Source organism: Sminthopsis crassicaudata, chromosome 5 (assembly GCF_048593235.1).
Source record: "Sminthopsis crassicaudata isolate SCR6 chromosome 5, ASM4859323v1, whole genome shotgun sequence".
Lineage (NCBI taxonomy): Eukaryota > Metazoa > Chordata > Mammalia > Dasyuromorphia > Dasyuridae > Sminthopsis > Sminthopsis crassicaudata.
In genome coordinates, this window is record NC_133621.1 from 17,716,472 (window position 1) to 17,732,301 (window position 15,830).

The 15,830-nt window shown below is 43.8% G+C and overlaps 1 protein-coding gene across 1 annotated transcript; it reads right to left on the minus strand.

The window, feature by feature from the left end:
* Nucleotides 1-2,646: 2,646 nt before the first annotated feature.
* Nucleotides 2,647-10,042, minus strand: GGCT (gamma-glutamylcyclotransferase). The gene is made up of 4 exons (XM_074266810.1): nt 9,654-10,042; nt 8,128-8,273; nt 6,468-6,603; nt 2,647-3,340 (listed from the first exon to the last, which is right to left on the minus strand). Exons 1-4 carry the CDS (start codon nt 9,780-9,782, stop codon nt 3,203-3,205), a joined length of 549 nt encoding a protein of 182 aa, XP_074122911.1. The 5' UTR covers nt 9,783-10,042; the 3' UTR covers nt 2,647-3,202.
* Nucleotides 10,043-15,830: the final 5,788 nt, after the last annotated feature.

Genomic DNA, 15,830 nt, shown 5'->3' on the forward strand with positions numbered 1-15,830 from the left:
AGAGACTGGGAGCTCCTCGGGCGCAGGGACAGCTCCCCTTTTGCTTTGTGAATATTGCACAGTGCATGACACATAATAGGTGCTTAATAAATGTTTACTGACTGCTGGATACAGAATCAATAAGTCTCAGCACTCGGAGTAAGCGGGAGGCTGGGAGAGCCATCCAGTACGAGGGAAGATTTGAGCCAAATCTGGAAGGAGCCAAGGCGGTGGTGGGAGGGAGGGTGGGGAGGAAAGGGGAGTGCCGGTAGGGGAAGGCGGAGGAGTCTCAGCTTGTGAATGGTCTGTTAGTGTTAAAGGCATAAATACCTCGTGGTTCCACATTGGAGAGGGCAAATCAAAAGTTTTATATATATATATATATATATATATATATAAAAACTGAAAATAAGTTATTGAGAAAGGACACCTTAGTCTAGTGCCTGGCTTTGGAGTCAGGAGTTCAAATCCAGCCTCAAATACTCACTAGTAGGTGACTCGGGAAATCACCTCAGTTTCCTCATCTGTTAAATGGGGATCCTTTTACCTCCTACCTCCTGGGGTTGTGAGAATAAAACGACACCCTTTAAATCCCCTATCTCCCACAATCTGTGGAACCTTGGACAAGTTATCTATAAACTGAGGTCAGATTTCATGATGTCTGTATTCCTTTGAACTCAGATCTAAGATGATAATACCTGTAAAATACTAGAACACCAATGTGAGCATTAGGAAACCAGAGGCTGCAAGCATTAGGCCTGAGCCTGGGTCCAAGGCTGTCCCTGTGACACTGGGGGGTCACTAATAGGTCACTAATAAAAGCGAAATATTTTTAAAGAAATTTCAAATGTTAAAAAATTAAAACCCCCACGAAAGCTTGGTTCCTATGATAACACAAGCATGTTTCACTCCTGCAAAAGGAAGCTTTGCCCCATAGCCAGAGTCACAATTTAGAAGCTGTTCCCCTCAGTCAGAGGCTGAGCAGCTGGGGCACTAACTCTTGGTTTTATTCAAATTATTATTAGCTGTAAGAGCTTGGGCAAGTGACTTCACCAATGGGGGCCTATTTCCTTACTAGATTTGGAGACTGACTAGAGTTCCAAGCTCTTTTTCACTTATTTATGTTTTTTTGCTGAAGCAATTGGGGTTAAGTGACTTGCCCAGAATCACACACCAAGCTCTTAATCCTACGATTTCATGAAGACAGATACATAACAAACAAGACAAATGTGAATTTGTTAATCCGAAAGGTAGAGTGACTCACTCAGTTTACCCTTATCTGAAGCTCCTAACAAAGCACGCTCAGGATTATCCTTTATACAGCACTAGGAGGACCCAAAGCCACTGACATCCCCCAGGAAGAGACCCTGGCACATTGACCAATGTACCATAAAATGGTCTTTTGGGAGATGCTGAAACTGGAAAGTTACATAGTGGTTTAAGTGTTAAAATTTTTCCTTAAACTTACAAGTGGCAAGTCTGATTTCCAAATCCTTCATTTAAGATGTTCTAAAGCAATAACTATAAATATTTTTTTTTTTTTCTGCTTTGGAAATGACAGTGACTTTGGTAGCAGTTAGGAATATGGAAACTGGCTCCTTCCAAGGCAGGGACCAAGGAAAATGTCAATAAGGGTCAACCCTTGGAACCTTTGAGGTAAAATAGTAGAGTGGTGGGTGGTGCAATTAATTTATGGGAATGACATTTAACTTCTAGTATCCACAGGAACATCCCACCAGGTCTTGGGGCCCCGATAGTATCAGTATCACTCCTGATAGTGGGAGGAGAGGTTGGAAGTTTCTAGTCTGAAAATCACAAAGCGTGGTCTGTCCAGTCAACTGTGAGTCCTGGTCCTGCCAGAGATTCACGGCTGGACCTCAAAAGCCTGTTGTTTACATTGGAAAGCTCGAAATTCTAGTCACACTAGTTGTGTGACTGTGAGGAAATTACTTAATTTGCACCCTTCCTGGATTTAACAGTAAAAGGTTAGACTAGCAGATCCCTGATGGAGACCCAGTATGGGCCAAGTAAGGGGCATTGGACTCAATGATCGGGGACCCTTGCAGTTCTAGACTACTGATCCCAGGATTCCTTTTTCTCAGAGACTTGTTTTAAATACAGTTGATTGTTCTCCACCGCAACTGGGATGATTTTTCCACATAAATTGGCAGGACTCCTCCAAACAACCGGTTGTGATGATTGTTGAAAGAAGCAATCCTCAAGAAAAGGTAGCTTTTTTGAGGAATGTAGTTTCTTCTGCAGGGGACGTCCCTCCTTTAAAGCCACCTTGATTTTGGAGCTCCAATTGGAGAGCGCTTAAATTCCCCGCTTTGGTCCTCACAAGGACCCCGGAAGGTGGGGGTTATGCATATCTCCATGTTACAGATGACACTGAGGAAGGTTCGGTTGCCTTGCCCAAGATCACTGACCTGGAATGCCTGAGAGCTGATGAGCCTCCCAGGGAGGCAGCTCTTTATCAGGCCCCAGAGGGTCAAGACCTCAGCTTCAACTTCCCTCCAGGGAGAAGCTGTAATCCTCCCTCTTCTCAACCTTATTGGTTGAATCTTCAAAAGCCCTCTTTCATTTTGGGGGTTACACAGTATAAAAAAAAAAAAGGATGGTAAAAAATGAGGAAATGTTCTTAGCCAGAGCCACAACCACAGATGGTTCAGATAAAAACTTTTACTTCTTCCTAGAACAGAATCAAATCAATATGGAAGCTTAAGGTACATTTTTTCCTCTAATTGTTAACAGGTCATTCACATTCATTTTATTATCCAAATTACCTTCTAGCTAAAGCAATCTCCACTTTCCCCGCCCTGGCTAAACAAAATGAAGTAGCCTCCCATGGACTCCAGGAGAAGATGGTTGGCGTCCCCTTCTCTAGTGAGGGAGCACACCTAAAATCATGGCCTGTGTCCAAAGAAGGATCTCACTCGGCACAGTTCTTACAGTGTCTTTATACTGAGGGCCCAGCCTTGACCTCAATGCCTGTGGGAAGCTGGAAACCAGAGAAACTATCAATGGGTAGCAGCATTTTAGAAAATGGTGATAAAGATAGGAATGCAGTGATATCACCTGAATAAGTTCCTATGGACAATTTGGGATTCATCCTATCAGATATTAAAAAATGCAAAAGTGGCGAGGAGAGACAGTAATGAAAATAAATTAAGAGGCAAAAAATCAGGTTAGATATACATCCTAAAATTCTAATGGATATCTGCTATAACGGTTCGTTGATGATTGCTTCAATTTCTTTAAGGATTTCCATGGAGCCTTTGTAGTGATTTGTTTCGATTTCTTCTAACTTCTTCTGATAGTCAGCGGGAAGGCCGTTCTGTTTGGCACCCTTGCAGATGACCTGGAAATGGACAGAAAACCAAACAAGGTTTTTACAAAACGTGACTGTTCAAAGAGCCAAATGCTGCAGCTTTGAGGCTTATGTGGCCCTTAAAAAAAATGCCTACATGCATTCTCAGAGGAAGAAATTGAAACTATATCCACTCACATGAAAGAGTGTTCCAAATCACTACTGATCAGAGAAATGCAAATTAAGACCACTCTGAGATACCACTACACACCTGTCAGATTGGCTAAGATGACAGGAACAAATAATGATAAATGTTGGAGGGGATGTGGGGAAACTGGGACACTAATACATTGCTGGTGGAGTTGCGAAAGAATCCAGCCATTCTGGAGAGCAATCTGGAATTATGCCCAAAAAGTTATCAAACTGTGCATCCCCTTTGACCCAGCAGCGCTACTACTGGGATTATATCCCAAAGAAATACTAAAGAGCGGAAAGAGACATATATGTGCCAAAATGTTTGTGGCAGCTCTTTTTGTTGTAGCTAGAAACTGGAAGATGAATGGATGTCCATCAGTTGGAGAATGGTTGGGTAAATTGTGGTATATGAAGGTTATGGAATATTATTGTTCTGTAAGAAATGACCAGCAGGAGGAATACAGAGAGGCCTGGAAAGACTTAAATCAACTGATGCTGAGTGAAATGAGCAGAACCAGAAGATCACTGTACACTTCAACAACAATACTGTATGAGGATGTATTCTGATGGAAGTGGAAATCTTCAACATAAAGAAGATCCAACTCACTTCCAGTTGATCAATGATGGACAGAGGTAGCTACACCCAGAGAAGAAACATTGGGAAGTGAATGTAAATTGTTAGCACTAATATCTGTCTGCCCAGGTTGCATGTACCTTCGGATTCTAATGTTTATTGTGCAACAAGAAAATGATATTCACACACATGTATTGTACCTAGACTATATTGTAACACATGTAAAATGTATGGGATTGCCTGTCATCGGGGGGAGGGAATAGAGGGAGGGGGGGATAATTTGGAAAAATGAATACAAGGGATAATATTATAAAAAATATATATAATAAAAAATTTAAAAAAAAAAAAAAAAAAAAATGCCTACATGTAATTATAAAATGAGAATTAAATGCCAAATTTAAATCCTGTAATGATTAAATTTCCCCTCTCTTCTTTGGAGAGCACGCAGAAATAGAGCATTTATGAGCGGACTAGGTTAAAATGTTGGTAAATTTGAATTGATTTTTCCCTCTTTCCCTTTAAAAAATTTTTTTGTTTTAAGAGATTGCTCTGGGAGGCAACTAGGTGGCGCAATGGATAGAGCACCAGCCCTAAAGTCAGGAGGACCCCAGTTCAAATGTGATCTCAGACACTTAACACTTTCTAGCTGTGTGACTTTGAGCAAGTCACTTAACCTCAATTGCCTCAGCAAAAAAAAAAAAAAAAAAAAAAAAAAAATTCAATTCAAACCCAATCATTTCTCAAGCATTGCTTTTGTGCAGTGAGGTCACAAACAAAATCCAAGACTATCCTGGCACTCAAAGATTTCATTCTCCAAGAAGGCACAAATACACAAGAAATGTTTCCTATTTAGGACAGAAACAGAAGAATGTTCCCAAAATAGCTTTGCTAATTTAATGGCATTTTCCTCATTGGGGTTCAAGAGACCCAGCATCTAGACCCTAGTGATGAGGGTTGGTGTCCCTTTAAGATTCCTTTCTAATTGCCCAACCCATGACTGACCTTGATTCACAAATCCTGATCAAAGGCACCCTTTGAATATCTGGGGGCAGCCCCCACCATCATCAGCTCAGCTTCCCCCAGCCCTCACCTGATCTGAGCTAACTGAAAAGCCCGCCGAGAACTTAGGGGTACCGCCTATCATCTTTTGGGTATCAAAGAGGTGAGCCGGAACGTCCTCATTGCAGGAGCCCTCCCAGCCAACACATGGTATCCTTCCAGCCATGTAGGGGTTCCTGTCCGCCTATCGGCCACCTTCAGCCCTAGCATCTTTATAACTGAACTTTACTTCCAAATTTCTACAATAAACCTTTTATTTATCAATCTAGGTTTTCGGACCTGTAAATTCATTTTTCAGGGGACACTGAGCCTCATGGGATTATCTAAGCGCCGAGAAATGGGGTTCCCCCTTTCCTTTCCCTCATCTCTTTGAGATCTGTGAAATTCCACTAGGATTTTCTTTAAAGAGTTTTTAAATAGAAATTCTCTTCTTCATTCTCTGCTGAATAGTGCTATGTAGTAATTGTTATGATTATATGATTGTTAATTGATTATAACATTTAACTATGAGACAAGTGAAATGTTTTCACTAGGGTTTCTTTCTTTCTTTCTTTTTTTTTTTTAATTAAGGCTTTTTATTTTCAAAACATATGAACGGATAATTTTTCAACAATATTATTTGAGGATGTATTCTGATGGAAGTGGATATCTTCAACATAGAGAAGATCTAATTGATCAATGATGGACAGAATCAGCTACACCCAGAGAAGGAACACTGGGAAATGAGTGTAAACTGTTAGCATTTTTTGTTTTTCTCCCCAGGTTATTTTTACCTTCCGAATCCAATTCTTTCTTTGCAACAACAACAACAACAACAAAATTCGGTTCTGCACATATATATTGTACCTAGGATATACTATAACATATTTAATATGTATGGGAATGCCTGCCACCTAGGGGAGGGGGTAGAGGAAAGGAGGGGGAAAATTCAGAACAGAAGGGGAGTACAAGGGATAATGTTGTAAAAAAAAATTACCTATGCATATGTACTGTCAAAAAATGTTATAATTATAAAATTAATTAAAAAAAAAAAAAAAAGAGCATGAGCAACCCAGGCTATAACCAAAAAAAAAAAAGGAAGTTTAGAGGATAATAAATTTAAAGCTGCCAAGAGCTTCTAATATCATCTATTGCAACTCCTACATTTTACAGATTAGGAAACTGAGGCCGGTTGAGAATAAGTTATATTTCCTAAGGAGACACAAGTTAAAGCAGCAGCAAATGCTGTGAAATCCTCTTGAGTTTCCACAGTACTCTGCTGACTCTCTAGAGACAAATTTCCCCATAAAAGTTAATCTTATTTCCCTCAAAACAGATATTTATCTGAGGTCTGAGTTCCATTGGTCTTACCTTTTTATACTGTGGTGAGGGGGGTGCAGATTCGTAATCTGTCATCTGGTAACTTCGGCAGGTTAATACTTTCCCTTCTTGAGTGGAAACCTTAACTTGAATTGGAATATATGTGCCATTTGCAACTCCTTCTTGTCTGAAACCCAAAACCAGATAGTCTCTGTAAGCAGATTTCCCCAATTTCATGTGTTCTGCAAGTTCCTTTGTTCAAAGTGCAACACACACACAGAATAAATGTCCAATGATATAAAAACCATTGATTCTTTTAGCCCAGGGTTCTTCACCTTTGCTGTGCCTGGGCCCCTTCTCAGAACCATGTTGTTAAATGCAGCAAATAAAATACAGAGGATTAAAAAGAAACTCAATTACAGCTGGAGAGTGTTGGGATTTTTTTGGTTGTTTTTTACAAAGCTCACAGTTTGGGTTCAAAACCCTTTGCTCAAGATGTTTTTGGCACATTTATGTTCTAAATGTTTGCAAAAATAATTAGGAGTACTGGGATAGCAGCCCTTTCCTTAAAAGTAAATGATTTAGACTAGATAATCCTACAAGTGAAAATGATTTCACTTGTAACTCTCAGCTTCTGTTATCAGAAAAATAATATATCAGCACCACGCTACTAAGTAACTGTTTCAATCTATGCACACTTACAATATTACTACTCTGTGTGCTGTGAAATGTATGGCAAAAATATCTACCTCTGTTAGGATTCTTACAAGGTGCTAAGTCACTGGAATGGACAGAGACAATAATTGGAACCAAGGAAAGAGATAGGCCTCTATTAAAGCTAACCGGGCCCAGGAAAAGATTCAGGACTTTGAAGGACACAATAAAGGATCTGGACTTTAACTCCTGGCTGCATTAGGGATTACTGAACTGAACTGAAACGAAGGCTGCTCCCAGAAGCTCCCCAAGAGATCTGCTCCCAGAGAACGATTACAATTTAGAGAAAAGAACATTACATACCTCTTCTAGAGACCAAAAAACAAAAGATATCTCCAATTCCCATTGCCTTATTCGACAGTTTATCAAGAACAATTAATACACTCCTTTTACCCATCTCACCCATCCCAGCTTATTAGAATCTTCCCTTAATGTTTTGATCAAAGAACATTACCGTCCTAGACCATTCCCATCAGAATAAATAAATGGCATTTTATAAGACTAGTTCTAATAAAGCTAAAATATCTTCTGGAATTTTTAAGAAATGGGCAATAAGGTACTTTTAAAATATTCATTTTTCAGAATTTAAAGTAAAAAATTTCTTAGTGTTTATTTATTGTTAAAATATCAAATAACTATGAAAAAAAGAAAAAGAAAGGCATTTATCTTCAGATGCAAAGGGTTCCCCCTCCACAGGTTCTAAAAAGGAAAATATATTCTGCTGAAACAAGCCTGATGAATTTCAAAGTATACCATAATTTTGAAAACAAAATCATCTCCTTAGTAAAAAAACCAAAACCACTTTTAAATTCTGTGTAGTATTTTCCTTTCTTTTCTTTTCTTTAATGCTACATAGCATTAAGTGGGGAAGTCAACAAGCCTGATATTAAGCGCCTGATAAGTGCCAGGGACTGGGCTGAGCACCACTAAGAACCCAACATACACACATATCCTTTCTAAATTAGTATCACTTAAATTGTAACTAGGAGCCACTTACTCATCCAGAGAACTTATATTTTTCACGTGCAATTTCCATACGACTCCCCAAACTACATCTCCAGGGCTCTGAAAAATAGTAGCTATGCCTCCATGCCAAGAGGTACTTGTTTTACCCTGAAAATTTCCAAAGTCAAGTTTGAAATCCTGTAAAGAAAACCAGTGAAATCAAGGTCAGTCTTTGCTTCACTTCGGAGACCTCTCAATATCAAGAGTTTGTTTTAAGGCTGTGCACAAGTTAGCATTTTCCCATCCCCGGTGAACGGCGTGGGCACCGCCAGGGCCATGTACCGTCTGGAGCATCCTCCTGGTGGAACACCCCCGGGGTTAGTTTGTTCTCTCCCCGTTGGGCCTTCATTATGAGGGGGCTCTGCATTACACACACTTTTCACCCATCAAGCCCTCAGCTCGACACCGATATCTTTTTTGCCACCTCTAAAGATTTCGCTTCCCTAGTGGATTTTTGTGCCCACATTCTGAATAAACACGGGGGAAGCGGACAATCGGTCTGCAGGACTCTGCCACAATCGGCTGCCAATTGTCCTCGCGGCCCATTCTCTGGCAGGCTTTTCTGGAAAGGGGGACACAGCTCTGGTCTCCACAGAGGATTTCTGCTGGGCCCCAGAAACGGCCCATTCGGTGGGTTGGATATTATACGAAAAGTTGATCCTGTCGGGAGCCGCTGGCCCAGGGGGTCTCCGTCTGACACTCACATAAATCTGTTTTGTAACATCACTAAATCTGGGTTTCATCGGGCCTGGATGCTTCCCGGGTCACAGCCCTCCCACTTTAATAATGACAACAATGACTTTTTTGATAGTTCTACACCTGGCGGCCCTTTCTGGAGCCGGCCTCGTTGGCCCCCACTAAAGGCTTCTTTAGCCGCACAGGCCTGGTCCCCAGGTCAGGGGCTGCAGCGGGTGCGGCGTTGGACCCGGAGGCAGGAGGTCCGGGTTCAAATGCGGCCACAAACGCTTCCCAGCTGGGGAGTGTCTGACCCTGGTCCCTGACCTGCCTTCCGGTAAAGTGGGGACGAGGATGCTGCTGCCCTCCCCCAGGGCAAGGGCTTAGGGCCTGGCACACCCCCCCACCCGACCCGGCTGACATCCGATCCCCAGAAGTAGGAGGTGTGGGGGCGGCACAGGACCCTCTCCCAGCACTGGGGGGGAGGGGCAGGGGTCAACACTAGCTCCGGGGATGGGAGAGGGGGTCCCTCATCGTGTGTGAGGCGGCAGTGTAGCCGGTGATATCAGAGCATTCACAGGGCCCCGCGCCCTCTTCGGGTGGGTGTCCCGCACTAGGTGAGCCAGTGCTCCGTGCCTCAGTTTCCCCACCTGTTAAAGGGGGAGGGTCGGACCACAAGGCTGTACACTCCCTGAGTCTCCTCAGGTGCTTGGCTGGGGGAGGGGCCTTGCCTCACTCTGCCCACTTGGATGCACTACGGGCCCCGGGTGATCCCCGCTGCAATGGCCGCTCCCCCCCTTCGCGTGCCTCAGTTTCCCCGCCCGCCCCCCGCGGCTCTCTGACCTGCAGCCGGGCCACGCAGTAGAACTCGGCCGAGGGGTTCCGCAGCTGCAGCCGCTCCTTCAGCAAGTTGCTGCCGTAGGCAAAGTAGAGGAAGTGCTCCCCGGACTCCCCGGGACCCCCGGACTCCATGGAGCGCCGGGCGCATGCGCAGCCGCCGGAGCACGAGTAAGCGGAGGACAAAGGCCTCCGGGCCAAGGCCCGGGAGATCGGAGGATGCCTCGCGCCGCCCGCGCCGCCCTCGCCGTCCCCGGCTGGGCCGATCCGGAGCCCTCCGGCTCCCACGCGCCTAGTCCTTGGCCCTCAGCAGTCCCGCTCCCGCCTCGGACCGGCAACACGACGTGACGAAAGCAACGCCTCTCCTAATTGGCCGCCGGCCCTCGGTTCCTTCTTGCTGCGCCCTCTGATTGGCCGCCCCGGCGCCGGCTCCTCCTTTTCCCCCCCTCCGGACTCTCGGCCCTCTCTTTTAACCCCTCTCAAACACAGCTGTTCCCAAGCTGTTTTTTGATTGGTCTAATAAATATAAAGCCCCTCCTCCTTTTTCCTTTCATTGGTGGGAGAGTGAAGGGGCGTGGCCTTCCTGGGAAACGCGGGCAAATGGAAGAGGAGGGAGGAGCCGGCCGGGCGGTCCGGGACCTGGTCCGAGGGTTCAGGGGCTCGGTCCGAGGCGGGCGGGCCACCCGAGTGCCTAGAAGGGCTTCGCGTAGGAGGCGGATTCCGGGCTGACCGAGAAAGGAGGCCAGGGCAAACATCTCCGGCACGTGGGGCAGAGGCGGGCGATGGCGGGTCCAGCCCGTGCAGCCGGAGGGAGGAGGAGGAGGGGGAAGGGAGAGCCCCTCGGGGTCTGCCCCAGAGTGAGCGGGGGAGGGGCGAGGCGGAGGCCGAGCTGACCCTGGGCAGCCCCTGCGCGTCTGCCCCGAGCCCAAACCAAGGATGGTGCCCGCGCCACGAAGGCGCAGTGATTCCGAGCGGGGGCCAAGGCCAAGGGCAGCCGACCCTGCCGGGGTGACCGGCCCCTCGAAGGCCTCGCTCTAGGTTGCAGTGAGGGGTTGCCAGCATCCGCAGAGAATAATCCCGTTTAGAAAATCCCAGCCCCTTCAAGCGGTCAATAGGAGCTAGTGTAGGAATTCCCCTGCGTTGTCATGGAAACGTCTAAAAACTCAGGAGATCCATCAGCGGCCATTTAGATGCCAAGGCAAATGCAAAACAGCCAGTTTTACAGATGAACAAACTGAGGCCCCGGGTCACCGTTGAATTTGAACTTGGACCTGCCTGACTCCAGGTCCCCTCTTGCCCATCGTCCTCCCTCCACTGAACGGGAGTCTTAGAGCTTCTTCCCAGGTTCCCTCCCAGCCACCAGGTGCTATTCTCTTTGATCCTGACCCTTGTTGGCCATCAAGGGGAGAGGACAAAGCTTCCTGAGCTAATTTTTTTCCAATTCATCTCAGATTTAATAGGATATCCAAGCAGTAGAGCCCCCCCCCCCCCCTTGTGCAGATGAAGAAGCCGAGAGAGGAAGAGATGAAGTGACTGGCCATGCAGTGTGTGGCAGAGAATGGGCCCCTCCCTCCCGGAGGCCAGCTCTGCCTGCCACAGCGCCTGCGACCTCTCAGGGCCTCATTTTTCTGATCTATAAAACAAGGGGTTTCAGCCACCTTGGCCTAGAAAGGCCCGTTTCAGCCCCAGATCTACAATAAGTGGGAGCCAGTCAGGAAGACTCAACTTAAATCCAGCCTTAGACACTTCCTGGCCACCTGACTCTGGGCAAGACACTTCCCCCTGTTTGGCTCAGTTTCCTGGTCAGTCCGATGAGTTGGAGAAGGAAATGGCGGACACTCCAGTATCTTTACCAAGAAAGCCCAAAATGGGGTCACGGGAGAGGGAGACATGACTGAACAGAGGGTGAGGTTACCCAGTTCACAAATAACACCGGGTTGGGAAATGGAATCGCTGGATGAAGGAATGGGACCTGAAGTGACCTGAAGCACCTGAGGTTCAGACTCAAATATACAAAATAAAGGAGCGGTAAAGATCTGGCTTACCAGCAGCTCATATGAAAAAGGCTTTATATTAAAAAAAAAAAAAAAAAAAAAAGATTAAAAAAAAAAAAAGGCTTTATACGACCAAGATATCAACAGGAAATATCAGCATAGCCCAGATTTTTTTTTTTTTTTTTACTATTAAATATGATTTTAAGCTAAAATGGAGTTCAGGTCAAGGGAGATGTTTGAAGTATGTCATTCTGCCTTCATCAAATATTTACAATACTCAGTTTGGTTGGGGAGGGGATACATTTTAAAAGAGACAGTGACAAATCAAAACATGTCTAGAGTTGTGGTCAAGATTAAAGGTCAAAAAACCGTAATAGGAGAAAATGTTGATCATGGAAAAATGAATATAGGAAGAGCGGGGGAGATGACTTCAAATACTTAGTGTATTTTTGTGAGAAGAAACATTTTTTGTTTTGTTTTGTTTTGTTTTTTTCAAAGAGGACAGAGTCCTTAAGGCTGAGGGGTAGAAGTTTCAGAAAGACTATTTTTTTCCCCAAAGAGAAGGAAGAAATTTCTATTAAGTAGAGACATCCAAACTAAGCTGAACTTCCTCGTTCCAGGAAATATGTAAGGTGAAGCTAGATGGCTGTATGGTCAGTGATGGAAACCTTCCTATATGACACTGCTAATTCCAGTCACAAGAAAGCTCTTGACTACACTGATCCAGGCTCTTTCTCTATAGGACTGAAACCCACCCATCCTAAGAGTAACCTTGAACCAAACTGTACTCACAGAGTTGATTTTTTAGATTTAATTTCAGACATCACATTGGATCTTTATGGTGGCGCAATATTCCATTGTAGACCTTTGAAGGCCATGACTGCGTCATGCAATGCATTATCCATTCCTCCCAGTTTTCTGTTGCCTGCATGTTTCACAGATGTAGAATTAGAAGGACCTCAAGTGACACGTTATCCAATTTACAACTTTTTGGATGAGGAGCTGAGTCTCAAAAGGCTTTAAAAATTTCCCTGGGGATGACATAGGTGGTAAGCAGGAGAGATAAGATTTGAACGACACCCTCTGAGTCCCTGAACAATGTTCTTTCCACTGTATTCTGTGTCTTTGTCATTAATCAAAATATTAAACAGGCAAGGGTCAAAGACAGAGCCTTCTGCAAGTCACTAGTGGTTTCCCTCCACATAGACACTGATATGATTGGACTATAGTTGTTTAACTGTACATGATTTCTATGCCATGTCCCTGCTCAACATCCTGGTAGCCCTCGGAAAAGCTAATGAGGTTTGTTTAGCTTGACCTGTTCTTAGTGAATGTAAGACAGCTTCTGCTGATCAACACTTCTACAAAACATATTTCAAGGCCTGTTGGAAGAGATTTGCCCATTCTACAAAAGGGGTAAATAGTGGAATCCAGGAAGTACAGAGCAATGAATTGCCTATGTAAGGGGTGGGAGGAGGAGCCTCAGACTTGTTTTAATTTGCATTTCTGTAATGATTAATGACTTGGAGTATTTTTTCACATGGTTGTTGATACTTGGACTTCTTCCTTTACAAACCGCCTATTCATATCTTTTGGCTATTTATGTTTTGGGGGAATGACTCTTTTTCTTATAAGTTTGAATCATATCCATATAAATGTTGGAGATGAAAGCTTTTATCAGAGACTTATTGCCATTTTTTTAAACAAATTAACTGTTTTCCTTCTAATTCCTGTAGCTTTAGATTTATTTGTGCAAACTTTTTTTTTCAGTTTTATATTAATAAATTACCCATTTTATATATAGTCTGTGATTTTCTCCTTCCGTTGTTGTTCCCATTCATAGATCTGAAAGGTAATTTCTTCCTCAATCTTATTTGCTCATGATGTCATCTTTTAGATGTAAGTCATATACCCCTTTGGAGTTTATCTTGGCATACAGTGTGAGTCTCTGCATATCCCCAGTTTCTGCCAAACTGCTTTTCCATTTTCCAGAAGTCTTTGTCACATATTGAATACTTGCTCCATTAAGTGAGGTCTTTTCATTTACTGAACCTTGAAATATATATTCGCTTGCTTCTGCATGGTACATCCCTAACCTGTTCCAGTCCTTGGTGTCTGTTTTTAACCAATTCTATATCATGTTTAATCATGTCTGCTTTATAATGCAGTTTGAGATGGTATAGACAGACCACTTCTTGCCACTTCTCATTCTTAATCCTTGACCTTTTGATGTTTGACCTTTTGTTCTTCCAAATAATTTTGTTGTTCTATTTCCCAGCTCTGTGAGAGAATCTGTTAGTGGTTTGGTACGAACAGTCTGAGTTAATTTAGGTAATAGACTGATTTTATGATATTGTCTCATGAATTATGAATATTTTCCCCAATTATTTAGGTCTGTCCTTATTTCTATAATATCAACAGGTTCTGTGATCACACATGCAAGATTCACTAGGATGTAAGGCATTTGAATCTGGGGAGGTGTAGTCATTAAAAGTAAATTTTTCATTCATTTCAACTGTTAACAGTTAAGTCACAGAAGCTCATTAGGGGACTTTGGGTCAAGTAGAACTGAGTTCTCCTACTCTTAGGGTTGTGATATTGTAGGCAAGTCAGTCAACCTCCCTCAGACTTGGTTTCCTCATCTATAAAATATGAAAAGTAAGACCTCTAGCATTTTCCTTACAGGCTTGTGAGGGTCAACTGGGATTATGCTTGGAAGAGCCTTGCAAAATATGAAAGACCATGTCAATGTTTACTATTCTTATTACTATTATTATTATCTGTGTGATTACAGTGTGAGCAGGGACTGCCTTTTCTCTGTATATTCCCAGTGTATAACAATGTGCATTGTACATAGTAAGCACTTAATAAGCACTTTATTCATTTATTTCATTTGTGGGTGCAGTGAGAGTCTTAGACACTAGCTGTGTACAATAGCACCTACTTTCCCAGAGTTGTTATGAGGATATTTGTAAAGCACTTAGCACAGTGTCTGGCACATGGTACACTAAGACATATCCAAGATTATAGGTTGCAGGCCTGGTGCACTTGCCTTTCTTTCTGGCAGAGGATCATGATATCAGGGAGGTGATGCCATCATATGTCAGTGAATTGGATGGAAGTGAGGGAGGGCTGGGGCAGCTAGATGGATAGAGCACCAGCCCTGAAGTCAGAAGGACCCGAGTTCAAATCCATCCCTAGACACTTAACACTTCCTAGCTGTGGGAACCTGGACAAGTCACTTAACCCCAATTGCCTCAGTAAAAAGAAGTGAAGGAGGGTTGCCTCACTTTCCCCTCCAGAGCCATCTTGGTCCAGTGGCCAGATATAGGCCAGGATGCTGGGAGATGGCCCCAGATGGAGAGAGAAGTCTTCAACAAGTCTCAGTTTGACTGAGGCAATGCTTGATCCCCATTTGTAGAAGTTCCCTACCAGGATCTTCCTCTGCCAATGAAATCATAGGTCTGCTAAAAAAAAAAACATGATAATGAATCATTAAGAATCATCCTCGGGGCAGCTAGGTGGCACAGTGGATAGAGCACCAGCCTTGAATTCAGGAGGACCAGAGTTCAAATCTGGTCTCAGACACTTAACACTTCCTTGCTGTGTGACCCTGGGCAAGTCACTTAACCCCAGCCTCAGGGGAAAAAAAAATTATCCTCATAACAGCCCCAAAGACTCTCTTGTTGAGTGGGTTTCTAGTTGTGACCAACTTTCCGTGAATCCATTTGGGGTTTTCTTGGCAGCGAGCCTGGCCTGGTTTGCCATTTCCTTCTCTAAGAAAGGACCTTAGAGACGACCTAGTTCATCAGTAGAATGTAAGCAGAACGCCTCAAAGTCTGGTACCACCTCTTGTATCTGCATCCCTGTGCCTGGCACATAGTAGGCTTTTTAATAAAAGCTTGTTGATGAGTTTAAAGCCATTAGAGATCCTCCTACCATCTCTCCTTTTTCTTTGGACCATCTTCATCTTATTTGTTGTTCCCTTTCTAGTTTGTGCCTTTCTGATTGGAGCTCAATCCAGCACATCCCCTGCTGGTTTTTCTGACTGAAAAGCACTACTCTTGTTCATTTATTTTGTTGTTGTTGGTCAGTCGTGTCCAACTCTGTGTGACCCCTTGTGAGGTTTTCTTGGCAAAGAGGCTAGACTGGTTTGCCATTTCTTTCTCCAGATCATTTGACAGATGAG